The 27,420-nt window shown below is 39.4% G+C and overlaps 1 protein-coding gene across 1 annotated transcript in view; it reads right to left on the bottom strand.

The window, feature by feature from the left end:
* The window catches only part of VPS13C (vacuolar protein sorting 13 homolog C), a 1,402,311-nt gene that overhangs the window by 1,132,843 nt on the left and 242,048 nt on the right, over nucleotides 1–27,420 (bottom strand). Inside the window, 4 exon segments of the mRNA XM_053719302.1 lie at nucleotides 7,230–7,292; nucleotides 10,109–10,280; nucleotides 11,047–11,153; nucleotides 23,175–23,302. Coding sequence (XP_053575277.1) covers nucleotides 7,230–7,292; nucleotides 10,109–10,280; nucleotides 11,047–11,153; nucleotides 23,175–23,302 — 470 coding nt within the window.

Below are 27,420 nucleotides of genomic sequence, written 5' to 3'. Positions count from 1 at the left end.
AAGATGTGGAACTTCCACGCAAGAGTCACTAGAGAGGGAGGGATAAAATAAAGACAGCCAATTCCGCTGAAAATAATCCACACCCAAAACAAAGTTTAAATCTTATAATGAAAAAAACTGAAATTATAAGCAGAAGAATCAAACTGAAACAGCTGCCTGAAGTACTTTTCTACCAAAAACTGCTTCAGAAGAAGAAAACACATCAAAATGGTAGAATTTAGTAAAAGTATGCAAAGAAGACCAAGTTGCTGCTTTGCAAATCTGATCAACCGAAGCTTCATTCCTAAACGCCCAGGAAGTAGAAACTGACCTAGTTGAATGAGCTGTAATCCTTTGAGGCAGAGTTTTACCCGACTCGACATAAGCATGATGAATCAAAGACTTTAACCAAGACGCCAAAGAAATGGCAGAGGCCTTCTGACCTTTCCTAGAACCGGAAAAGATAACAAATAGACTAGAAGTCTTTCGTAAATTTTTAGTAGCTTCAACATAATATTTCAAAGCTCTAACTACATCCAAAGAATGCAACGATCTTTCCTTAGAATTCTTAGGATTAGGACACAATGAAGGAACCACAATTTCTCTACTAATGTTGTTAGAATTCACAACCTTAGGTAAAAATTTAAAAGAAGTTTGCAACACCGCCTTATCCTGATGAAAAATCAGAAAAGAAGACTCACAAAAAAGAGCAGATAATTCAGAAACTCTTCTAGCAGAAGAGATGGCCAAAAGAAACAAAACTTTCCAAGAAAGTAATTTAATGTCCAGCGAATGCATAGGTTCAAACGGAGGAGCTTGAAGAGCCCCCAGAACCAAATTCAAACTCCAAGGAGGAGAAATTGACTTAATAACAGGTTTTATACGAACCAAAGCTTGTACAAAACAATGAATATCAGGAAGACTAGCAATCTTTCTGTGGAAAAGAACAGAAAGAGCAGAGATTTGTCCTTTCAAGGAACTTGCAGACAAACCTTTATCCAAACCATCCTGAAGAAACTGTAAAATTCTAGGAATTCTAAAAGAATGCCAAGAAAAATGATGAGAAAAACACCAAGAAATGTAAATCTTCCAGACTCGATAATATATCTTCCTAGATACAGATTTACGAGCCTGTAACATAGTATTAATCACAGAGTAAGAGAAACCTCTATGACTGAGAATCAAGCGTTCAATCTCCATACCTTCAAATTTAAGGATTTGAGATCCTGATGGAAAAAAGGACCTTGCGATAGAAGGTCTGGTCTTAATGGAAGAGTCCACGGTTGGCAAGTGACCATCCGGACAAGATCCGCATACCAAAACCTGTGAGGCCATGCTGGAGCCACCAGCAGAACAAACAAGCACTCCTTTAGAATCTTGGAAATAACTCTTGGAAGAAGAACTAGAGGCGGAAAGATATAGGCAGGATGATACTTCCAAGGAAGTGACAATGCATCCACTGCCTCCGCCTGAGGATCCCTGGATCTGGACAGATACCTGGGAAGTTTCTTGTTTAGATGAGAAGCCATCAGATCTATTTCTTAAAGTCCCCACATTTGAACAATCTGAAGAAATACCTCTGGGTGAAGAGACCATTCGCCCGGATGTAACGTTTGGCGACTGAGATAATCCGCTTCCCAATTGTCTATACCTGGGATATGAACCGCAGAAATTAGACAGGAGCTGGATTCCGCCCATACCAGTATTCGAGATACTTCTTTCATAGCCAGAGGACTGTGAGTCCCTCCTTGATGATTGACATATGCCACGGTTGTGACATTGTCCGTCTGAAAACAAATAAACGACTCTCTCTTTAGAAGAGGCCATGACTGAAGAGCTCTGAAAATTGCACGGAGTTCCAAAATGTTGATTGGTAATCTCACCTCCTGAGATTCCCAAACCCCTTGTGCTGTCAGAGACCCCCAAACAGCTCCCCAACCTGTCAGACTTGCATCTGTTGAAATCACAGTCCAGGTCGGAAGAATAAAAGAAGCCCCCTGAACTAAACGATGGTGGTCTGTCCACCACGTCAGAGAGTGTCGTACAATCGGTTTTAAAGATATTAATTGAGATATCTTTGTATAATCCCTGCACCACTGGTTCAGCATACAGAGCTGAAGAGGTCGCATGTGAAAACGAGCAAAGGGGATCGCGTCCGATGCAGCAGTCATAAGACCTAGAATTTCCATGCATAAGGCTACCGAAGGGAATGATTGAGACTGAAGGTTTCGACAAGCTGAAACCAATTTTAGACGTCTCTTGTCTGTCAGAGACAGAGTCATGGACACTGAATCTATCTGGAAACCTAAAAAGGTTACCCTTGTCTGAGGAATCAATGAACTTTTTGGTAAATTGATCCTCCAACCATGTTCTCGAAGAAACAATACAAGTCGATTCGTATGAGATTCTGCTAAATGTGAAGACTGAGCAAGTACCAAGATATCGTCCAAATAAGGAAATACCACAATACCCTGTTCTCTGATTACAGACAGAAGGGCACCGAGAACCTTTGTAAAAATCCTTGGAGCTGTTAATAGGCCAAACGGCAGAGCCACAAACTGGTAATGCTTGTCTAGGAAATAGAATCTCAGAAACTGATAGTGATCTGGATGAATCGGAATATGCAGATATGCATCCTGTAAATCTATTGTGGACATATAATGCCCTTGCTGAACAAAAGGCAGAATAGTCCTTATAGTTACCATTTTGAATGTTGGTATCCTTACATAATGATTCAATATTTTTAAATCCAGAACTGGTCTGAAGGAATTCTCCTTCTTTGGTACAATGAAGAGATTTGAGTAAAACCCCAGCCCCTGTTCCAGAACTGGAACTGGCATAATTACTCCAGCCAACTCTAGATCTGAAACACATTTCAGAAATGCTTGAGCCTTCACTAGATTTACTGGGACACGGGAAAGAAAAAATCTTCTTGCAGGAGGCCTTATCTTGAAGCCTATTCTGTACCCTTGTGAAACAATGTTCTGAATCCAAAGATTGTGAATCGAATTGATCCAAATTTCTTTGAAAAATCGTAATCTGCCCCCTACCAGCTGGGCTGGAATGAGGGCCGTACCTTCATGTTGACTTGGGAGCTGGCTTTGGCTTTCTAGAAGGCTTGGATTTATTCCAGACTGGAGATGGTTTCCAAACTGATACCGATCCTGTAGGGGAAGGATCAGGCTTTTGTTCCTTATTGTGACGAAAGGAACGAAAACGATTAGTAGACCTAAATTTACCTTTAGATTTTTTATCCTGTGGTAAAAAAGTTCCTTTCCCCCCAGTAACAGTTGAAATAATAGAATCCAACTGTGAACCAAATAATTTATTACCCTGGAAAGAAAGGAAAAGCAAAGTTGACTTGGAAGACATATCAGCATTCCAAGTTTTAAGCCATAAAGCTCTTCTAGCTAAAATAGCTAGAGACATATACCTGACATCAACCCCAATGATATCAAAGATGGCATCACAAATAAAATTATTAGCATGTTGAAGATTAACAATGCTATGAGAATTATGATCTGTTACTTGTTGCGCTAAAGCTTCCAACCAAAAAGTTGAAGCTGCAGCAACATCCGCTAAAGATATAGCAGGTCTAAGAAGATTACCTGAACATAAGTAAGCTTTTCTTAGAAAGGATTCAATTTTCCTATCTAAAGGATCCTTAAAGGAAGTACTATCTGCCGTAGGAATAGTAGTACGTTTAGCAAGAGTAGAGATAGCCCCATCAACCTTAGGGATTTTGTCCCAAAACTCTAATCTGTCAGATGGCACAGGATAGAATTGCTTAAAACGTTTAGAAGGAGTAAATGAATTACCCAAATTATTCCATTCCCTGGAAATTACTTCAGAAATAGCATCAGGGACAGGAAAAACTTCTGGAATAACTACAGGAGATTTAAAAACCTTATTTAAACGTTTAGATTTAGTATCAAGAGGACCAGATTCCTCTATTTCTAATGCAATTAAGACTTCTTTAAGTAAAGAACGAATAAATTCCATTTTGAATAAATATGAAGATTTATCAGCATACAGAATCCTCTGAACCAGAAGAACCATTATCAGAATCAGAATGATGATGTTCATTTAAAAATTCATCTGAAAAATGAGAAGTTTTAAAAGACCTTTTACGTTTACTAGAAGGAGGAATAACAGACATAGCCTTCTTAATGGATTTAGAAACAAAATCTCTTATGTTAACAGGAACACTCTGAGCATTAGATGTTGATGGAACAGCAACAGGTAATGTAACATTACTAAAGGAAATATTATCTGCATTAACAAGTTTGTCATGACATTCATTACAAACAACAGCTGGAGGAACAGATACCACAAGTTTACAGCAAATACACTTAACTTTGGTAGATCCAGCATCAGGCAGCAATTTTCCAGAAGTATCTTCTGATTCAGGGTCAATCTGAGACATCTTGCAATATGTAATAGAAAAAACAAAATATAAAGCAAAATTGATCAAATTCCTTAAATGACAGTTTCAGGAATGGGAAAAAATGCCAGTGAACAAGCTTCTAGCAACCAGAAGCAAATAAACAATGAGACTTAAATAATGTGGAGACAATAATGACGCCCATATTTTTTAGCGCCAAAAAAGACGCCCACATTATTTGGCGCCTAAATGCTTTTAGCGCCAAAAATGACGCCACATCCGGTAACGCCGACACTTTTGGCGCAAAAACATCAAAAATGACGCAACTTCCGGTGACAAGTATGACGCCGGAAATAACAAAGAAAATTTTTTGCGCCAAAAAAGTCAGCGCCAAGAATGACGCAATAAAATAAAGCATTTTCAGCCCCCGCGAGCCTAACAGCCCACAGGGAAAAAAGTCAAATTTTAAGGTAAGAAAAAAATTGATTATTCAAATGCATTATCCCAAATAATGAAACTGACTGTCTGAAATAAGGAATATTGAACATCCTGAATCAAGGCAAATAAATGTTTAAACACAAATATTTAGAACTTTATATAAAAGTGCCCAACCATAGCTTAGAGTGTCACAAAAATAAGACTTACTTACCCCAGGACACCCATCTACATGTAGTAGAAAGCCAAACCAGTACTGAAACGAGAATCAGTAGAGGTAATGGTATATATAAGAGTATATCGTCGATCTGAAAAGGGAGGTAAGAGATGAATCTCTACGACCGATAACAGAGAACCTATGAAATAGACCCCGTAGAAGATCATTGAATTCAAATAGGCAATACTCTCTTCACATCCCTCTGACATTCACTGCACGCTGAGAGGAAAACCGGGCTCCAACCTGCTGCGGAGCGCATATCAACGTAGAATCTAGCACAAACTTACTTCACCACCTCCACAGGAGGCAAAGTTTGTAAAACTGATTTGTGGGTGTGGTGAGGGGTGTATTTATAGGCATTTTGAGGTTTGGGAAACTTTGCCCCTCCTGGTAGGAATGTATATCCCATACGTCACTAGCTCATGGACTCTTGCTAATTACATGAAAGAAAAGGAGAAACCATAGGGTGCAGTGGTGACTGTAGTTTAAACAAAAAATTATTACCTGACTTAATCGCCAGGGCGGGCCGTGGACTGGATACACCACAAGAGAAAGTAATTTATCAGGTAAGCATAAATTCTGTTTTCTCTTGTAAGGTGTATCCAGTCCACGGATTCATCCTTTACTTGTGGGATACCAATACCAAAGCTTTAGGACACGGATGAAGGGAGGGAACAAGACAGGTACCTTAAATGGAAGGCACCACTGCTTGTAAAACCTAACACCACATTCACTTTACCCTCCCGAGAGATACCCTAGTGCTTAGAGCCAGCAAAGAGAATGACTGGGGGTGGAGCTAGAGGGGGAGCTATATGGACAGCTCTGCTGTGTGCTCTCTTTGCCACTTCCTGTAGGGAAGGAGAATATCCCACAAGTAAAGGATGAATCCGTGGACTGGATACACCTTACAAGAGAAATAAAAGTAATAACGGTTCACTAAGTTGGTTATACAAAGCCCAATGTTTCCTTAATACTAATCCAGTGTAAAAATAAAAGTTGGTATTTAACTGTGTCCCCTGGCTATGATGTACCACATGAATGTTGTACCTGCTAAAAGTCTGTCTGCTATATTAGTGCATGAAGTTGTTCACTTACCTGGAGATACACCCAATCTACCAAGCTTACTGAAAGCTGCAGAAATAGACTGTGTCGAGTAGAGAACCCATACAGTGCTATATATATATATATATATATATATATATATATATATATATATATCACAACAGAGGATCAAAGCGTGGAGTATATCAACAAACCAAACCAGTCCCAGCGACACCTGTGGTAGGCTTAGTTGAGACTAAGAGGTCTATTTATATATGTGCGGACAGACATGATCCGCTATAGCATACGCTGTCGGCATTTATCATTGCACCACCAGTTCTTGTGAACTGCTGGTGCAATATCGCCCCCTGCAGATTCACGGCCAATCGGCCGCTAGTAGGGGGTGTCAATCAGCCCGATCGTACATGATCGGGTGAATTGCTATACGCCACCTCAGGGGCGGCGTATGAGTTTAGGAGTCTTAAGACCGCTGCTTCTTAATTCCTGTGTCTGGCCTGAAGGCTCACACAAAAACTAGGGGAACAGGGGCCATTCGGCCCTTGTTAAATAGACCCGTAACTCCTCACTGGAAGTAATTGTATCACTACCTAATACTCCAACCTCCCCTTTGTCTCTCAGTAGCAACTCTCCGAAGGGGAAATGGGCCTCAAACCGGTTGGGCCTCCAGCTAAGAATCTGGAGCACCTCAATTCTTCACCTTCCTCCTGGGAAGCCAAGAGAAGACTAGCATACCAGAGAGGTAGGAAGGGATTAAGTAGTCTTGAAGATTTGGGAATCTTTGCCTCCTCCTAGTGGTTAGGAGGTGTGAATTCCCAGGAGTAATGGATTAAAGTATTTTTAAACTGTATCTAAAAAAAGATTTAAACATATTAAATTAGTGAGTTTTTGTATGCATAATAGAACATTTGTGTTTGACATATCATTGACTATGTGGCCATTCATTCTAAAAGGCTCACAGACTGGAAAAACAAAGAATAAGTCTGAAATGGCACAAAGTAACTACGGGTTGCATATTTAGAAACAGACATTACTAAATAGAAAGTAGCATATAGATTGTAGAGAAACTAAAAATTACAGTATGACATTATTCTTTAAATGTTTATGGGAATCTATCATTAGAATATTTTAAAGAATATGAAATAATGCACTTACCTCTGCCTGAGCTTGCTGTCTGGCTAGGACTATATTGAAAACATCAAGGCTTTTCTCCAAGCTCTATTTTTAAAATAAAAAATAATATTATTATTTAAATGCTGAGGATGGAGGGAGCAATATGCTGTAAAAAAAGGAAATTAATGCATTAAAATTATGAGAGAAAATAATAAGATGAACAAAAGTGTCAGATAATAACAAAATGCATTTAAACTTTAATAATCATTCTTGGACCTCTATCCATGGCTGCATTCACCAAATGAGATTTGGGTGACTAAGAACAGATACTCAACACACCACCCCAGAAGGGACAAAATGTCCATTTCTCCTTAGCAGTGCTATCCTTTGCAAACAGCAAAAAGGAGTGTTTTATAATATAAAGGAGGGGAAGTGTATTGGCGCTGGCACATACTACATATCAATGTCAGTAATATGTCACACAATGTCTCCAGTACTTTGAGCTTGTGTCTATTTCTGAACACACTAAATACTGTCCATAAATGTAATACATGAGGCAATTTTGTACCATTTTTAAATTATCACAAGTCCTTTTGAAACGTAGAACTTAAAAAAGTAAATAAAAAAAATCAATATAATTACAGTCTGTTTTAAACTCTTTTCCAAACCGTAAGAGTTTTACTCTGGATTCCTTCTGGTGAATCTTGACAACATGACAATTTACTTGCTTTACAACATTTTTTTGTAAGACAAAATAACTTCCTTCTCTGATTGGGAGAGCTAAGTAAGAAGACATTAGATTTGTTTTTTAGGGTTATGTTTAGAAAGCTTTAGAAAGCATAATCCCTCTAAAATAAAATGTATTCAAAACAACTAACTATGGGTGAATGAGTGTAAATCTGTACATCTGGTGTATTTTAATACATTTGTGCAAATGAGTGTAAATCTGTACATCTGGTGTATTTAAATACATTTGTGCAAATGAGTGTAAATCTGTACATCTGGTGTATTTAAATACATTTGTGCAAATGAGTGTAAATCTGTACATCTGGTGTATTTAAATACATTTGTGCAAATGAGTGTAAATCTGTACATCTGGTGTATTTAAATACATTTGTGCAAATGAGTAAATCTGTACATCTGGTGTATTTAAATACATTTGTGCAAATGAGTAAATCTGTACATCTGGTGTATTTAAATACATTTGTGCAAATGAGTGTAAATCTGTACATCTGGTGTATTTAAATACATTTGTGCAAATGAGTGTAAATCTGTACATCTGGTGTATTTAAATACATTTGTGCAAATGAGTGTAAATCTGTACATTTGGTGTATTTAAATACATTTGTGCAAATGAGTGTAAATCTGTACATCTGGTGTATTTAAATACATTTGTGCAAATGAGTGTAAATCTGTACATCTGGTGTATTTAAATACATTTGTGCAAATGAGTGTGAAACTGTACATCTGGTGTATTTAAATACATTTGTGCAAATCTGTACATCTGGTGTATTTAAATACATTTGTGCAAATGAGTGTAAATCTGTACATTTGGTGTATTTAAATACATTTGTGCAAATGAGTATAAATCTGTACATCTGGTGTATTTAAATACATTTGTGCAAATGAGTGTAAATCTGTACATCTGGTGTATTTAAATACATTTGTGCAAATGAGTGTAAATCTGTACATCTGGTGTATTTAAATACATTTGTGCAAATGAGTGTAAATCTGTACATCTGGTGTATTTAAATACATTTGTGCAAATGAGTGTAAATCTGTACATCTGGTGTATTTAAATACATTTGTGCAAATGAGTGTAAATCTGTACATCTGGTGTATTTAAATACATTTGTGCAAATGAGTGTGAAACTGTACATCTGGTGTATTTAAATACATTTGTGCAAATCTGTACATCTGGTGTATTTAAATACATTTGTGCAAATGAGTGTAAATCTGTACATTTGGTGTATTTAAATACATTTGTGCAAATGAGTGTAAATCTGTACATCTGGTGTATTTAAATACATTTGTGCAAATGAGTTTAAATCTGTACATTTGGTGTATTTAAATACATTTGTGCAAATGAGTGTAAATCTGTACATCTGGTGTATTTAAATAGATTTGTGCAAATGAGTGTAAATCTGTACATCTGGTGTATTTAAATACATTTGTGCAAATGAGTGTAAATCTGTACATCTGGTGTATTTAAATACATTTGTGCAAATGAGTGTAAATCTGTACATCTGGTGTATTTAAATACATTTGTGCAAATGAGTGTAAATCTGTACATCTGGTGTATTTAAATACATTTGTGCAAATGAGTGTAAATCTGTACATCTGGTGTATTTAAATACATTTGTGCAAATGAGTGTAAATCTGTACATCTGGTGTATTTAAATACATTTGTGCAAATGAGTGTAAATCTGTACATTTGGTGTATTTAAATACATTTGTGCAAATGAGTGTAAATCTGTTTGCAAGCAAGGTTTTATTTGTGGATCAGTGTGTTTGTGCAAACTCATCTTTGCTAACAATGAAGTGGGCCTACGGTAGGCAGCATGAAATCTAAAACCATTGTGTGCCAGACCAGATAGGATAAATGCTTGGCAAAACACTGAATTTATAATATGGAACATTATCTATCAATGATGAAAGTTTATGTTTATTTTTGTTTGAAATTTAATAAATAGGTGAATTTTATATTTTGCGAATGTGAATACATTTTTCTAGAGAAACCCAGATCTAATAAATAAACAAAACATATGTATACTTTTTGTACCTTGTAAAGTACAGACACCTTTTCTCATTATAATTTCTATTTTTTATTTGTTAAATTGTATATATGTGGAAGCTGTAAACATCTAAGTTTATGATAGAGAATATTTACATTCCTGAAAATAAATAAATACAAAACAGACCTGTAGTTGTTTCAGGGTCTCCTCAGGAACCTTACTCTGAGTTAGTTTCTTCTTAAAAGCAGTCTTATAGTTTTTCAGATTAAGTCGGTGCTCCACTATATTAGTCCAGCACCACATGTGCGCTCTCCGTTTTACATGAACATCAAGTATACTTTTTATGGCATAGTTCCACCTACATACACAAGATTATTAAATCAAAATTAGTATTATATCTACTCAGGATTCTTAGTTCCTGAAACTCTCCCGTTTTAGAACCGTTTGTATCTACAGTTTGTTACAAAAACAGCGAGTAGAAAGCCTAGTTTAGCTTACAACTTTCAAATTGGGAGGGAAAAAAAAACTGGAAATTTCTACTGCTCATACACACACTTGTGTAAAGGCTGTGACACACTGCAAGCGGAGCGGTGCGCAGTGTGTAGATGCAGCTGTGCGCGCTCAGTGTGTCCTGGCTTTTCATCTCTGAGCACTCTGCTGCATCAGGTCGCGTAGCTGAGCACTCAGAGATGAAATAATTGAACTTCAGAAGCGATGCGACGCGGTGCGAAGCAGCTGCATCGCCTCGCGCCGCATCGCTTGCAGTGTGTCACAGCCTTAATTCTTACTAGTGTAAAACTGTAATCAAGTGTGTACATATGTGAGTGTGTTTCCAGACCAGCAGATCTAAGTACTTCTAATTTAACACAAACAAAATCGTACAAGTGTGGTATTGCTGAAAACTCTGCATATTGTATTTCTAAGCAGTTTGTTGTTCTGCTGTAATTATTCCAGCGACACAAACTCTTATTAAATTATGTCTTTTCTATTTCATGTCCTATATAAACAAAGAAATAAATCACTGGCCACCACTTTCTTCATCCTTGAGAAATATATATTGCTTCATGAGAGCTTCTAGTAGCATTAAGCACCAAGTGACATTTTCCTCATTGATATTAACATACCACTGTCTGGTGTCCTCTTGCAGTGAGACCTCTGGTCTGTACTTCCTGTAAGGTGCATTCCTAACCATGTAATCCACTGACTCCAGCATGTCGATCATACTCAGATACTAGAACCAGAAACAAAAACCCCAGTGTTTATATATATATATATATATATATATATATATATATATATATTATTATTATTATATATTAGAATATTAGAGAAGTATTTATAAGAGATATAGCCCTGAGGTCTACCGACTAGGATTTAAAGCTACAGTAAACACTCTGGGATTTTAATTTAAAATCTTTAAATTAAGTGTAGTAAAAAATGAAAAAAAAAAATTGCAATACATATTTTAATTATTTCTTTTGGTAATTTTTTTCCTGTAATTGTGGGCTTTCTAATTCCTGACAGAAGTGGAAGTGCAGACTCCAAACTTAACACTGCTATGTTACACACAATTGTTGGCTGTACATTTAGTAACCCATTTATAGCTGTCACTAATTGGCCTCCACACAAAAAGAAACATAAGAAGCACCATGGCGGCATCCATTACATTATGGACACTAGTACTTATTGTTTCAATATTTTAACAACTAATATAATTTTTTAAAGTTGTATCTGCATATTATTCTGAAACTAAGCATTGTTTTGAATATATTCTAGCTAGAATTTATTTAGGGCTAGATTACGAGTGCAGCACAAACGTTTGCTCCCAAAATATAAAGGGTATATCGCAAGGGATTGCGCTCATCGGGACTACAGCTCATATTATGAGTTGAAACTAAAAGCGATCGCATGAGCACAATAGTGATTTATGCTAGAATGATTACCGCAACTGCAAAGCTCTGGTTTACAGTTTTGTTAAACAAAATAGTTGCACAAAACACGTAAAAAATACATTTATAGTTACACTCATACTAACAATGCCTAACAAAAATGATTCAATAATAATAATAATAATAATAATAATAATAATAATAATAATAATAATAATATTGCACAAAAAAGTTATAAAGGCTCAAAGATAGGTCTCATGTATTAGAAAAAAAGATGTTAGAGACTTTGCGCTCCCCCCCCCTTCCGTTTGAGGATGCCCCACAGATGCTCAATAGGTTTAGGTCTGGAGACATGCATGGGCCAGTCCATCACCTTTACCCTCAGCTTCTTTAGCAAGCAGTAGTCGTCTTGGAGGTGTGTTTGGGGTCGTTATGTTGGAATACTGCCCTGTGGCCCAGTTTCCGAAGGGAGGGGATCATGCTCTGTTTCAGTATGTCACAGTACATGTTGGCATTCATGGTTCCCTCAATGAAGCTCCCCAGTGCCGGCAGCACTCATGCAGGACCAGACCATGAAACTCCCACCACCATGCTTGACTGTAGGCAAGACACACTTGTCTTTGTACTCCTCACCTGGTTGCCGCCACACACACTTGACACCATCTGAACCAAATAAGTTTATCTTGGTCTTATCGAACCACAGGACATGGTTCCAGTAATCCATGTCCTTAGCCTGCTTGTCTTTAGCAAACTGTTTGCGGGCTTTCTTGTGCATCATCTTTAGAAGAGGCTTCCTTCTAGGATGAAAGCCATGCAGACCAATTTGTCTGAGCACTGACAGGCTGACCCCCCCACCCCTTCAACCTCTGCAGGAATGCTGGCAGCATTCATACGTCTATTTCCCAAAGACAAACTCTGGATATGACGCGGAGCACGTGCTCTCAACTTCTTTGGTCAACCATGGCAAGGCTTGTTCTGAGTGGAACCTGTCCTGTGAAACCGCTGTATGGTCTTGCCCACCGTGCTGCAGCTCAGTTTCAGTGTCTTGGCAATCTTCTTATAGCCTAGGCCATCTTTATGTAGAGCAACAATTCTTTTTTTCAGATCCTCAGAGAGTTCTTTGCCATAAGGTGCCATGCTGAACTTCCAGTGAACAGTATAAGAGAGTGTGAGAGCGATAACACCAAATTTAACACACCTGCTCCCTATTCACACCTGAGACCTTGTAACACTAACGAGTCACATGACACAGAGGAGGGAAGATGGCTAATTGAGCCCAATTTGGACATTTCCACTTAGGGGTGTACTCACTTTTGTTGCCAACGGTTTAGACATTAATGGCTGTGTGTTGAGTTATTTTGAGGGAACAGCAAATTTACACTGTTATACAGGCTGTACACTCACTACTTCACATTGTAGAAAAGTGTAATTTCTTCAGTGTCACATTAAAAGATATAATAAAATATTTACAAAATGTGAGTGGTGTTCTTACTTTTGTGGAATACTGTATATATATATATATATATATATATATATATATACACACACACACACACATACATACACACAGTCTCTCTCTCTAAGAAAAGACACCCAATAAGGGATAAACACCCTTTTCTCTGATGCGTGTAATCCAAAATCCCACTTGGGACAAATGCACTATGTCAACCCAGATTAACACCATTTTGAGAATTATTTATTGTTGTATAGATATATTTTCTGAATGAGACTTTATGGTTTTGCAGTTATAGGCTTCCCTGGGGGTTTTCCTTTTAGGTATATCTCCTTCCCCTTTGTTTTGCATTAGTTCTTGGATTGACACTTATGCACTAATTTTTACATTATTACTATGATGCTAGTTTGTAATTATATTTGTGTACATCTAAGAAATGCATCCATTCAGATTTAGGGGTTATTAACTCTTTTTATTTAAGTGTACTTTAGACATTAAGGTGACTTAACACACACTTTCTAACAGAAGCCCTTTTATGAATTTATATATATATTACTAACCATTTCCACTGAAGCATTAATGTATATCCATCTGTATTATAGGATAAGTATCTATGTATAACCTATTTTATCATAGGTGATGTTGTTAACAGTATTTATGGTATACTGAATACTTCTTTTTTCAGCCAAGCACCCACATAATTTTATTTTTATTCTACTGGTTCTATCTATACACACACATATAGGGTGTATTTCCCTTTTCTCACATGATGTACATATCCATCTACACATACCTTTCCTTCCCTCTCCCCATAGTTTAACTTATTTTATTCTGTACAGTGCATTAAGGAGTTTTCCTTTCTCTTATTTAGAGCATATAACCAAAGGGTAAATAATTTGTTAGCCTATAACCAAGCATTATACAATATGATTCTATGTACAAATAATAATAAGTATTTGTCTGTATTTACAATTTCTATATGACTAGCTGTCATTTCAGCCATATGTTGGGATTATATTGGTATTTCTGCCTGGTATTTTTGTGTGTGCTGGACCCTCCATGTTTTTTTTTTTATCATTTTGGAATTGAAAAGATAGATATATATATATATATATATATATATATACACACACACACACACACACGTATATACATACATATACACACACGCGTGTATGTAACAAATTATGCTTACCTGATAATTTTCTTTTCTTCAGATAGAAAGAGCCCACAGCTACATTCATTACTTTTGGGAATTCAGAACCTGGCCACCAGGAGAAGGCTAAGACCCCCAGCCAAAGGCTTAAATACCCCTCCCACTTCCCTCATCCCCCAGTCATTCTGCCGAGGAACAAGGAAAGTAGAAAAAATATCAGGTGAAAAGGTGTCAGAAGAAAAATAACAAACGCCCCAGAAAAAACACAGGCGGGGAGCTGTGGACTCTTTCCATATGAAGAAAAGAAAATGATCAGGTAAGCATAATTTATGTTTTTCTTCATAAATGGAAAGAGTTCACAGCTGCATTCATTACTTTTGGGAAAACAATACCCAAGCTATAGAGGACAATGAATGCTCAAATGGGAGGGTACAAAAGGCGGCCCATTCTGAGGGCACCAGGCCCAAAAACCCTTACCCCCCCCCCCCAAAAAAAAAGCTTTGTCCGAAGCTGAGAAAATTTGGAAAAAGAAAAGGCCCCAAGGACACTGACCCGCAGATAGTCCACAAGCCTTGGGACCGCATAGAGAAACACAACTGAGCCAGCACGCCTTTAGGAGACACTGTCGCCCAGTAAGCGGTCCTCAACACACACCCCCCGAACCAGAGATAGGGATCAACCCACAAACTCCCAAAGGGGAAGGGAAATGAAGGAACAAACAAAGATTCCCGGAAGACCCTAAAAAGGGTATAACAGTTTCCAAGAAAGGAAAACACCAAGAATCAAGCCAAGCTCACAGAGACCGAAACCAGTCGTGAGAACAAGGAGAGGCAACGCCCAGACCCCAGATTTGCAGAAACCCCAGGAAAAAAAACCTAGAAGACAACTGAAGACCAAGTCCTCGAGAGGCAAGGAAACTAAAAACAAATTGAGTCTTCAGAAATTATATACATGCAGCAAACCCAGAAAGGCAAACCCCTGGGTCAACCCCACACCCGAAAGCCATGCCAGGATGATTTAGATTAAAATACTGGCGGCAAGAAGAGCAGCAGAAGAAAGGTCACAAACACTAACCAACAGACTGCAAAACATCCACTAAGTAGTGGACCCAGCACATGCTTAACCAATAAAATGCCAGTCCTACTCACATATCTTGAACATGGAGTAAGCACAGAACCTCAAAAAGGCTCACCATACCACAAGGACCCAAGGCGAACACAGAGTCTTGGCAAAAGTCTGTTAACACACAGACAAGGAGCAAACAGCTGCAACCTTCCGCTTGCTAGGCCGCAAAGTAACCCACAGTCCACTACAGCTGACTGTCAGGTCTGAATACAGGGGAACAAAAAAAGACTCCAAACACCAGTCCCCAGAAAGAGGAAGGAAAAAGATGGACTCAGCCACCCCAAAAGCTCTAACATAGGAACTCCAAAAAGAACCCCGTAGGAGAGGAACAGAGAAATGCAGAGTCCTAGAAGACCCAGTACGATACTCCATGACAGTCTCAAACATGGAAACAACATTTCCCCAGGTGAAACAGAACCCCAAAGAGCGGATCACCTGTTCCAACAACCTGCCCACAGGACAGTACAACTAGCCTCCAGAGAGAGGAAAACCCCACCCCCCAGAAGGAGGACACACTACCCCCCGAAGGGGAGAGAACGGAAGAACAGCGCACAAGCTCATAACACATGAAACCATAGGCTGTGGAAACAAATCCAAATAAAAAATATCCAGACGTCAGAAGACCACAGAGGAACTCCCCAAAAAAGGGAACACACCTCAGTCAAAAGGCACAGAATCCTGGCCAAGCTGCTAGCAGCTCTGCTGTCTATACCAAAAGTCATAGCCTATGTTCCCTGGGAAAAACTGGATTGCACCGAACCAGCCACAGGATCGTAAGTCTTACGGACATCCAGAATATCCCGAACAAAAACTATAGGCCTGAGCCCCAGATCGTTCAGGGAACATCACATGGAACAGAAACAGACTCACCCGAAGAACGGGAACAAGACTCACTCAGAATCCCAACCCAAAAGGAAGAGAAAAGCCCGTTCAGGAGTCCAACACTCCAAAAGGAGCTTAAAGTACAACAGAGTCGCACTAAGAGCCTAGAGCCCAAAAAAGGCGTTAACACCCAGAGAAAACATCGAAGACAAAGTCGCCCGAAGAGAGTGAGTAAAACAAAAGCCAGTCTCCAAAATCTCCTCAGGAGTACCAGAGCACCATATCCAAGGAAAAGAATGCAGAGCATCCCAAACCCGGTAGAAAAACCCCCTAAGCAAAGCTTGGAGAAGGAGACAGCACGGCCTATCGTCCCTGATAGGGAACGACTAAATTCCTGAAGTAGGAAAACAAACCCAACGGCCCTCCCATAAGGTGGCCAAGCCCGCTAAGGAGCAACGAACAAAGTCCTGAAGTCTCATCCAAAGAAGAGAACCTCAAAATGAAAAAATCCAATAAGGACATTTCCAAGAGCCACAGAAGGCAGGACCGCCAGAACCGGCAGCAAGGAGGTCCTAAATCCTCCCAACCTCCAACCCACGTGGGGAAGAAAACACTCAACATCCCGACGTAAAGTCAGAATCAACTTTGAGTCCCAGACGATCAGCTTAAAGGGAACATAACGGCCTTTTGAAGTGACGCAGGCAGTCTACACCAGAATTTTTATTGTTTTAAAAGATAGATAATACCTTTATTACCCATTCCCCAGTTTTGCATAACCAACACAGTTATATTAATATACTTTTAACCACTGTGATTATCTTGTATCTAAGCCTCTGCAAACTGCCCCTTTATTTCAGTTCTTTTGACAGATTTGCAGTTTAGTCAATCAGTGCCTGCTCCCAGATAACTTCATGTGCACGAGCACAGTGTTATCTATATGAAATACATGAACTAACATCCTCTAGTGGTGAAAAACTGTTAAAATGCATTCTGAAAAGAGGTGGCCTTCAAGGTCTAAGAAATTAGCATATGAACCTCCTAGGTTAAGCTTTCAACTAAGAATACCAAGAAAACAAAGCAAAATTGGTGATAAAAGTAAATTGGAAAATTGTTTAAAATAACATGCTCTATCTGAATCATGAAAGTTTATTTTGGCCTAGACTGTCCCTTTAAGAGGCCAATGAGGACTGAACCAATCCCCCATGCCTCATGGATCCTCAGGTCCAAAATCTCCTCAGGAGTACCAGAGCACCATACCCAAGGAAAAGAATGCAGAGCATCCCAAACCCCGGTAGAAAAAACCCCTAAGCGAAGCTTTGGAGAAGGAGACAACACGGCATATCATCCCTGATAGGGAACGACTAAATTCTAACTAACAAACCCCACGGCTCTCCCATAAGGTGGCCAAGACCGCTAAGGAGCAACGGACAAAGTCCTGAAGTCTCATCCGAAGAAGAGATGCTCAAAAGGAAAATATCCAATAAGGACATGTCCAAGAGCCACAGAAGGCAGAACCACCAGAACCGGTGGCAAGGAGGTCCTAAATCCTCCCAAACTCCAACTCATGCAGGAAACACTCCACATCCCGACGTAAAGTCAGAATCAACTCTGAGTCCCAGACGACCAGCTTAAGAGGCCAATGAGGACTGAACCAATCCCCCATGCCTCACGGACCCTCAGGTCCACTCAGATGCTTAGCTGAAACTTGTAAAGGAAAACAAGAACACCACATTAATATGTGAGGCACTCGGCGCCCAACCGGACCAGCCGCCACGTGTCTGAAATAGGCCACGAGACAGAAGGATCTGAACCCAATCAGGACCAGCCTGAATCCAAGGGCCAGCACTGTCAGGCCGCATAGAATCCCCCCTAGAGAGGGAGAAACAGCAGACACACATAGGACTAAACACGTCCATAACAAACTTCCTTAGAAGTAACAGTGCGATTAAACAAATGTGAGTATCGATTCCAGATCAACTTCCCGAAGGAACTACCAACATGAGCTTAAATCCAAATAAAATAAAGATAAGACAACCCGCAGGTTTATCGCCTAAGAGAACAGAAGCACCCTCAGGAACGGCCCACCCGGGGACCCTGTTCTACCAAGCTCAAACTGGAAGGTGTACTCGATAACAATACTATAAGAAGATTACTTCATCCCCTTATGTCTAATTCTGCAAGCTATTCGAAGAAGCAGACTGAGAAGTCTCATTTCCATTAGTGATGGGATCTTCCGACAAGGCCAAAGCGTGCCTCAATAAAACACGAAGGCGTGTCAGTCTATACCGAAAAGCACAGCATACCCCCACCGGAGCAAAAGACAACTCCGGCCCGAAGGTTGACCCCTGAAGCCTCAGGGACAGTTGTTCCCCCAGAGAGCTGAGCAGGCCATCCCATGACTGAAGAGCCCCGGATAACGGAACACGAACAGTAACTTAAACCAACTTCTGGAAATTGCATATGCGCCAGTGCCAAAATTATGGACATGCGACATCGTGCCGAAACCCCTGGCGGGAAGAAGCTACCTTCCGGAGAAAGGATAAGCAAAGTCTGGGTTACCTGCATGCGTAGTAAGAGATGGTGGAAGGGAACTCGCCATTCGGAGGACAGAGGCCCCAGAGGCGGATGGCTCAGTGGCCCCTTGATTCCCCAATCCCGAGGAATTGAGCACTCTAATACGGCATTCAGAACATAACTGATAGGCTAGTATCATCCGGGGCAATACGCATTCTGCACAAGGAGTAGAAACTGAAAACGAGACGTCCGTCTCCACAATATCAGACTCCTCCATAGCCAAGATATTGATACAAAAATTGGACCGAAAACTTAAACGGCACCTGACACCCCCAATGGCTGGGGCACTCACCACCTCCTAAAAGCCCGACACCAGCAGATCAAAATGACTCAGTCGCCACACGGTAAGGAATGCGGAAATGGAGATTCAAAAACTGGACCACACCCGGTCACAAGGTGAACCGTACAGTCCAGAAAAAGCATGCCGACCGTAAAGGCTGCGTCACTTCAAAAGGCCGTTATGTTCCACAAAGCCATGAGCCTATGTAACACAACGCATAAGCAGGTCGAATCACATAACAAACATGATTAAAAAAAAACCCTGTTCAATAACCCACCTCAGGAGGTATTAACCCTTGATTCAAATATACAAAAGGAGCCTCACTGAGACCCTGATTTATAGTTAGTCCCTCAAGGTGGTAGCCTCTCGGGACAACATTTGTAATACAATGCAATACAATCCTGATGAAAAGTAAAATGAAACAATCTTACCGGAATCTACGCTGTGGAACAGGAACTCGGCCCTTCAAGTGTGACAGATAGTAGCATTGCCTCTGCCATGGATTTGAGAAAAGAAAACAGGCAGCGAAACTAGTCAATGCTGATTGCTTGTGGAGCTGTTAAAATGAGTCGGGATGATTTTCTCAGAAAGACTCTCCCTGCATCTCCGGACTCTAACTTTCATCCATGCTTTCACTGAAAGGCTGACTTAAAACTCCAGTCCCATGCCGAAGAGTACTACCCTCCATAAGAGACTATCGAAAACTTCTGACACTTCCCTGCCAACCTCCTGGGACAAAAGGCAAAGAATGACTGGGGAATGAGGGAAGTGGAAGGGGTATTTAAGCCTTTGGCTGGGGTGTCACACATACATATTATGTAGAAATATGTATTTATGAATAAATAGAACATATTCTGCTATGTGAAGAACATTGGAATGTGAAATATTTTCATGTTGGATTAGCGCAAATGAGAATATGTGATCATGTTTGCACGAGAGTGAGTTTTTTTTTCCCTCCATTGACTTCCATGGGGGAATACTTGAAGGTACACACGATATTCTAACTTCAGATTTTTGTCCTCAGGTTACCGCAAGAGCCAAAACAGTTTACTTTCAACTCTTAATACGAGCGCAACCCGACAAGCGCGAAAAATCATACTTCTAGAGCAATTAATGCTCAAGCAGGAGCGTTCATTTGTGCTGCACTTATAATCTGGCCCTTAGTGTTTAATGCCCCTTTATGAATACATCTCAAGTAATAATGCATAATTCTGTAATAATGGCATATTTGCTGCCTTAAGGCAGTATAGATGGGTCAACAGATTGGTGACTTAATTCAATTCCTAACTGGAAAAAAATGAATTGATATAGCTACTAGGCTAATGTATTCATCATAGTGCCATTTTTAAAAATGCAGTATATTTCTGTTAAAAATATTTACCTCTTACTTCTTTATATGTCAAAACAGACATAATGAGTGAAGGTGATATCAATGACACTCACCATGGTTGGAAAATAGATAACAGAAGTAAATCAAAAAGTTGTTTAAAACAACTTTGTATGCTCTATCTGAACCATGAAATAAAAATGTTGGGTTTGAAGTCCCTTTAACATACATATTGATAATGGTTTCCATGTCAACGACAAACAATTGAATAAAAAAAAAATTGGTTTCCTAGACAAAAATAACTAATCATGGATTAAATGATATGACTAGTAGCTAACTTTTCTACTTTCAAATTGAGGGCAAACAAATAAAACATTTTACTAGATAAAATATTGTAATAAGGATAATGATTTCATAACTAGGATGAGAACATACTGATGCCACATAAATTGCCTGCTGAATCTTGAAAAGCAACTTGTAGATAGAATCAAATAAAAACTGAACGTATTTAAAATACTTCTCTAGAATATTTTCCCTCATATTATTAATGGACATTAAAAACACTGAGATGGTAATATAAAATGATAAATTGTATATATAAAAGAATGCTACAATATACTTTCATTATTTATTTTGTCCCCTTTTCCTGTAATTCCATTATGAAATTGTGAGCATCTATGTTATTCACAGACCAATCTTTTCTTTGAATGCTTGAATACATCATTCTGTCTAGCATTTATTTAGTGTTTAATGTCCCTTTAACCCTTTCATGTCGGGCCTAATTTGTCTATGTTCCGATGTAAACAAATTTAAATCACACAACCGTACATACGATTGCGAGATTTCAATGATGGGATCAGGTCAGGGGGGTGTCCCTATGACGCTAGGCACTCCCTCCAGGCCACAATCCCATTCTGGAAGCGCCATTGGCTTTAGAAAAAGCCCAGCGCAGTTAGGACGGAATGGAATGTCCTAACATCGGGAAGAGGTTAAGAAACACCCTTCAGAGTGTGTCCAGGCACAATAATTTAGAATCACAAAGTAAAATGACAGTATTAGTCAATCTTTCATCAAGAGCTAGTTATATTAGTCTTCACTCCTTTCACCTGAAAGGCATTTAAAGTCAACTTTTCTAACTGCATGTTACAGTTTCTTTACTATATATGGTGTGACATACACATTAAAAAATAATCTGAAGAATGGAGAAAATATATGAAAGAGAAACGCAATTTTTACTTTGGGTATGGCTTCTGTCTGCTTTCTGGGACACACAGTATCAGCTCTCCCTACATGACCACCATAGGCTTGAACTGCACATTAGTTTTTCTTCATTTGAAACTGTTTTTTCTTTCTTCCTGCTTTAACTCTACCAAAGTAAACCACAACTTTAGTAGTTTCTCCAGACACTATGCTGCCTGCAGAGAGTTAAAAAAAATCAAAAGCTCCGATACTCAGTAGTTTATGCCAAACATGTGTAACTACCATTAGTCCAAATATGTTTGCTTTAAGATTCACTTCCTGCACACTCCAGAAAACGTGTATAAATATTTTTTGCCTGCTACTGCAATGTACTTTTTTAATTGAATCTCATGCCATGACAGGTGGCACTTCTAACTATACTCACGTGGATCAGTTCACCCATAATTTTACTTGAAATGGATATCAAACAAGTCATTTTCAAAATCTATCCAGCCTTTAGTTACAGGCCTGGTAATTGCCATACCGCTTTGCAACGTCTATGAAAAATAGCCATGGTGAAGGTATTCATAATAATAAAAAAAAAACATTCCTAAGGATCAGGTCATATACTTTGTCACTTCAGAACACAAGATCATCTGGCACATGAGGAAAGTAGCTAGGCACAATCTCGGAAACAGATCTTCCTGACAGAATTCAGGCAACCAGGGACCAAGCCTAAATGGACAACTTTAGAGTCTTAAAGGGCCACTGTAAGTAAATCTTTTCTATGCCTGTTACTAACTAACTACCCCAAATATGCTTTTTATCAATAGCATTTCATTAACATATCTCTATCGTATATCAGAAATCTTGTCTGCAAATTTAATTGTTTTCCAAACCCACTCCGTGGGTATCCTTTGCTCTGTACCAATCCGTTTACAATACCTAGGTTTCAAAATGGCGCTTTAAACACAAAGTTATTGGTTTAAGTATTTTGAACATGCAGTGCTGGAAATAGTGGGCAGGATAACGTGACATCATCGGCGAATAAAAGATATAACTTTTAGAACGTTATGAAACTTCATTTTGGAGAAAATATAGGTCAGTAGGTTTTAATTAATGTTTATTAACTTTAATATGTTAGTTGTTTAGCTTAAAAATTATAACAGAAAGTAATCCTTTAAGAGTAAGCATATTAATGGCAAAATGCAAACTTTTGATAAAGTGTTCTGGGGACCAAGAATATATATAATTTGTTATGTTTTTTTGTTTTTTTTAAGCATAGCGAACGTTCTTTATTTTTGCACATTAACAAACTGTTCATGTATTCAAAACTATTTGGGGGTGGGGGATATGTATTGTATAATTCGATTTTTCTCCTATGTAGTTCAGATTTCGAGACTAAGCTACCAGTTAATACTATAGAGATTTGATATGCATCACTCACCTGAGGCTTGGTTAGTTCTATAGCAATATGCTGAACTTCCATGCACCAGTCAATCTTTGGTGTTCGCTGCTCCAGTTCTGCTTCAGGATTGATGTATAGTTTGGCAGATGCAGAAACAGGCTGGAATACTAGTAAACACAAAACACAAAATGTATCAGTGCCATAAAGCATACAAATCCATTTAAACAGCTACATACAGTACATTGATCATGTATACAAATACGCCTTTACTGGAGTTAAAAGGTATTTGAAGACATTTGGTGATAATACACAGGAAATACAAATTATAATCAATGTACCTATTAATAGACAGTAGCATAAAATGCATTAAAGGGACATGAACCACAACATTTTTGTGCTCCAGACATGTTTCAGATAGAACATGCAATTTTAAACAACTTTCTGATTTACTACTATTATAACATTTTCATCATTCTCTTGGAATCTTTGAAAAGCAGAAATGTAAACTCAGGAGAGTGCACATGTCTAGAGCACTATTTGGCAGCAGATTTGCAAGAATGTTATCCATTTGTAACAGCACTAGATGTCAGAACTTGTTCCTGTCATGCAGTGCTTCAGACAACTACCTAGGTGTCTTCAACAAAGAATAAAACGGGAACGAAGAAAATTTGCTACTGGAAGTTAATTAAAACATTTTTTATATAGTTATATGCTCTTGTCTAAATCACAAAATAACATTTTTGGGTTTCATATCCCTTTTAAAAGAAGGTTATCAGTGGAAAAAAAGGAAATTTATGCTTACCTGATAAATTTGTTTCTTTTATGATACGATGAGTCCACGGATTTCATCCTTACTTATGGGATATCGCCTCCTGGTCAACAGGAGGAGGCAAAGAGCACCACAGCAGAGCTGTATATATAGCTCCTCCCTTCCCTCCCACTCCAGTCATTCGACCGAAGTTAGGAAAAGAAAGGAAAAACCAAGGTGCAGAGGTGACTGAAGTTTAAAAAAAATAAAAGACCTGTCATACAAAAACAGGGTGGGCCGTGGACTTATCGTATCGTAAAAGAAACAAATTTATCAGGTAAGCATAAATTTCCTTTTACAAGATACGATGAGTCCACGATTTCATCCTTATGGGATACAATACCAAAGCTATAGGACACGGATGAAAGGGAGGGACAAGACAGGGAACCTAAACGGAAGGCACCACTGCTTGAAGAACTTTTCTCCCAAAAACAGCCTCAGACGAGGCAAAAGTATCAAATGTGTAAAATTTTGAAAAAGTGTAAAGAGACGATTAAGTTGCAGCCTTGCAAATCTGTTCAACAGAAGCATCATTTTTGAATGCCCATGAGGAAGCCACAGCCCTAATAGAATGAGCCGTAATTCGTTCAGGAGGCTGCTGTCCAGCAGTCTCATATGCAAAACTGATGATACTCTTCAGCCAAAAAGAAAGAGAGGTAGCCGTAGCTTTCTGACCCCTACGCTTCACAGAAAATACAACAAACAGGGAAGAAGATTGACAAAAATCCTTAGTTGCCTATAAGTAAAACTTCAAGGCACGGACCACGCCCAAATTATGCAACAGTCGCTCCTTCTTAGAAGAAGGATTAGGACACAAGGAAGGAACAAAAATTTCCTGATTAATATTTTTAGTTGAAACAACCTTAGGAAGAAAACCAGGTTTGGTACGTAACACTTTCTTATCCGAATGAAAAATAAGATAAGGAGAATCACATTGTAATGCTGAAAGCTCAGAAACTCTGCGAGCAGAAGAAATAGCAACCAAAAACAAAACTTTCCAAGATAATAACTTAATATCTATGGAATGCATAGGTTCAAACGGAACCCCTTGAAGAACATTAAAAACTAAATTCAAACTCCACGGAGGAGCAATTGGTCTAAACACAGGCCTGATTCTAGTCAGAGCCTGACAAAAAGATTGAACATCTGGGACATCTGCCAGACGTTTGTGAAGTAAAATAGACAAAGTAGAAATTTGTCCCTTTAAGGAACTCGCTGACAACCCTTTCTCCAATCCTTCTTGGAGAAAAGACAAAATCCTGGGAATCCTAACCCTACTCCACGAGTAGCCCTTGGATTCGCACCAATAAAGATATTTACGCCATATCTTGTGGTAAATCTTTCTAGTAACAGGCTTACGAGCCTGAATCAAAGTATCTATAACCGAATCAGAAAACCCTCGCTTAGATAAAATTAAGCGTTCAATCTCCAAGCAGTCAGCTGCAGAGAAACCAGATTCGGATGAAGGAAGGGTCCCTGAATGAGAAGGTCGTTCCTCAATGGAAGTTTCCATGGAGACTGGGATAACATGTCCACAAGATCGGCATACCAAGTCCTGTGAGGCCACGCAGGGGCAATGAGTATCACCGATGCACTCTCCTGCTTGACTCGGGTAATCACCCGGGGAAGGAGAGCAAATGGAGGAAACACATAAGCTAGGCTGAATGACCAAGGCACTGCCAAGGCATCTATCAGTTCGGCCTGGGGATCCCTGGACCTGGATCCGTATCTGGGAAGCTTGGCATTCTGGCCAGATGCCATGAGATCCAACTCTGGCCTGCCCCATCTGACAATCAGATCGGCAAATACCTCCGGATAGAGTTCCCACTCTCCCGGATGAAATGTCTGTCTGCTCAGAATATCCGCTTCCCAGTTTTCCACTCCTGGGATGTAAATCGCGGACAGATGGCAAGAGTGAGACTCTGCCCACTGTATCATCCTGGCTACTTCTGTCATCGCTAAGGAACTTCTTGTTCCCCCCTGATGATTGATGTAGGCCACCGTCGTTATATTTACATAGAGAAATGCACTCACAGGAACGAACATCCAGCTCAATACCATTGTTAGCCTGTTCTATGGCGATTTACCACCTGGGTGCAACTTCTTTTAGCCCAGCAATGCTTTTCACAGAGTAAAACTTTCGTGTAGTATATCAGTCTGATCCCGCCTATTATGGTCAGTCCAGCACCGAAATACCAGGCAATTCTTCTCTGAACAAGAAACACAGCAACCCCAGACGACCATTTCGGCCTTCATTGGGCCTCGTCAGTGAGGTGTAGCCACATTCCTCACAGAGTAAAACTTTCCTGTAGTATATCAGTCTGATCCCGCCTATTACGGTCAGTCCAGCACTGAAATACCAGGCAATTCTTCTCTGAACAAGGAACACAGCAACCCCAGACGACTATTTCGGCCTTCATTGGGCCTCGTCAGTAAGGTGTAGCCACATTCCTCTAAGCACACTGAGCAAGGAGTCCACGTCTGGTTGCCCTTTTTTCCCTTAGGGAGACTAAATACATACATAGAGAAATGCACTCACAGGAACGAACATCCAGCTCAATACCATTGTTAGCCTGTTCTATGGCGATTTACCACCTGGGTGCAACTTCTTTTAGCTCAGCAATGCTTTTCACAGAGTAAAAAACTTTCCTGTAGTATATCAGTCTGATCCCGCCTATTACGGTCAGTCCAGCACCACAGGAACAAACATCCAGTTTTTCCGTGGCCAGACCAAAAGGAAGAGCCACAAACTGAAAGTGTTTGTTGAGAAATGCAAACCTCAGGAATTTGTGAACATGAAGATAAGCATCTTTTATATCCACGGTAGTCATAAATTGACCCTCCTGGATCAATGGAAGAATGGTCTGAATAGTTTCCATCTTGAAAGATGGAACTCTGAGAAACTTGTTTAGACTCTTGAGGTCTAAGATAGGTCTGAAAGTTCCCTCTTTTTTGGTAACTACAAACAGATTTGAATAAAACCCCTGTCCCTGTTCCTGTATTGGAACGGGACAAATTACTCCCATGGAGGATAGGTCTCTTACACAACGTAAGAACGCCTCTCTCTTTGTCTGGTCTACAGACAATCGAGAAAGAAGGAATCTTCCTCTGGGGGAAGAATTTTTGAATTCCAGTTTGTATCCCTGAGATACTATATCCATTGCCCAAGGATCTTGGACGTCTCTCATCCAAGCCTGGATGAAAAATGATAGTCTGCCCGCCACTAGATCCAGTCCCGGATCGGGGGCCGCTCCTAGTCTAACACAGGCAAAGAGAATGACTGGAGTGGGAGGGAAGGGAGGAGCTATATATACAGCTCTGCTGTGGTGCTCTTTGCCTCCTCCTGTTGACCAGGAGGCGATATCCCATAAGTAAGGATGAAATCCATGGACTCATTGTATCTTGTAAAGGAAAACATAATTTATGTAAGAACTTACCTGATAAATTCATTTCTTTCATAGTGGCAAGAGTCCATGA

The sequence above is a fragment of the Bombina bombina genome, chromosome 6, assembly GCF_027579735.1.
Source record: "Bombina bombina isolate aBomBom1 chromosome 6, aBomBom1.pri, whole genome shotgun sequence".
In the NCBI taxonomy this organism is placed as follows: domain Eukaryota; kingdom Metazoa; phylum Chordata; class Amphibia; order Anura; family Bombinatoridae; genus Bombina; species Bombina bombina.
The sequence above is the reverse complement of the archived record's forward strand: the minus strand, read 5'-3'. Positions and strand labels throughout refer to the sequence as shown.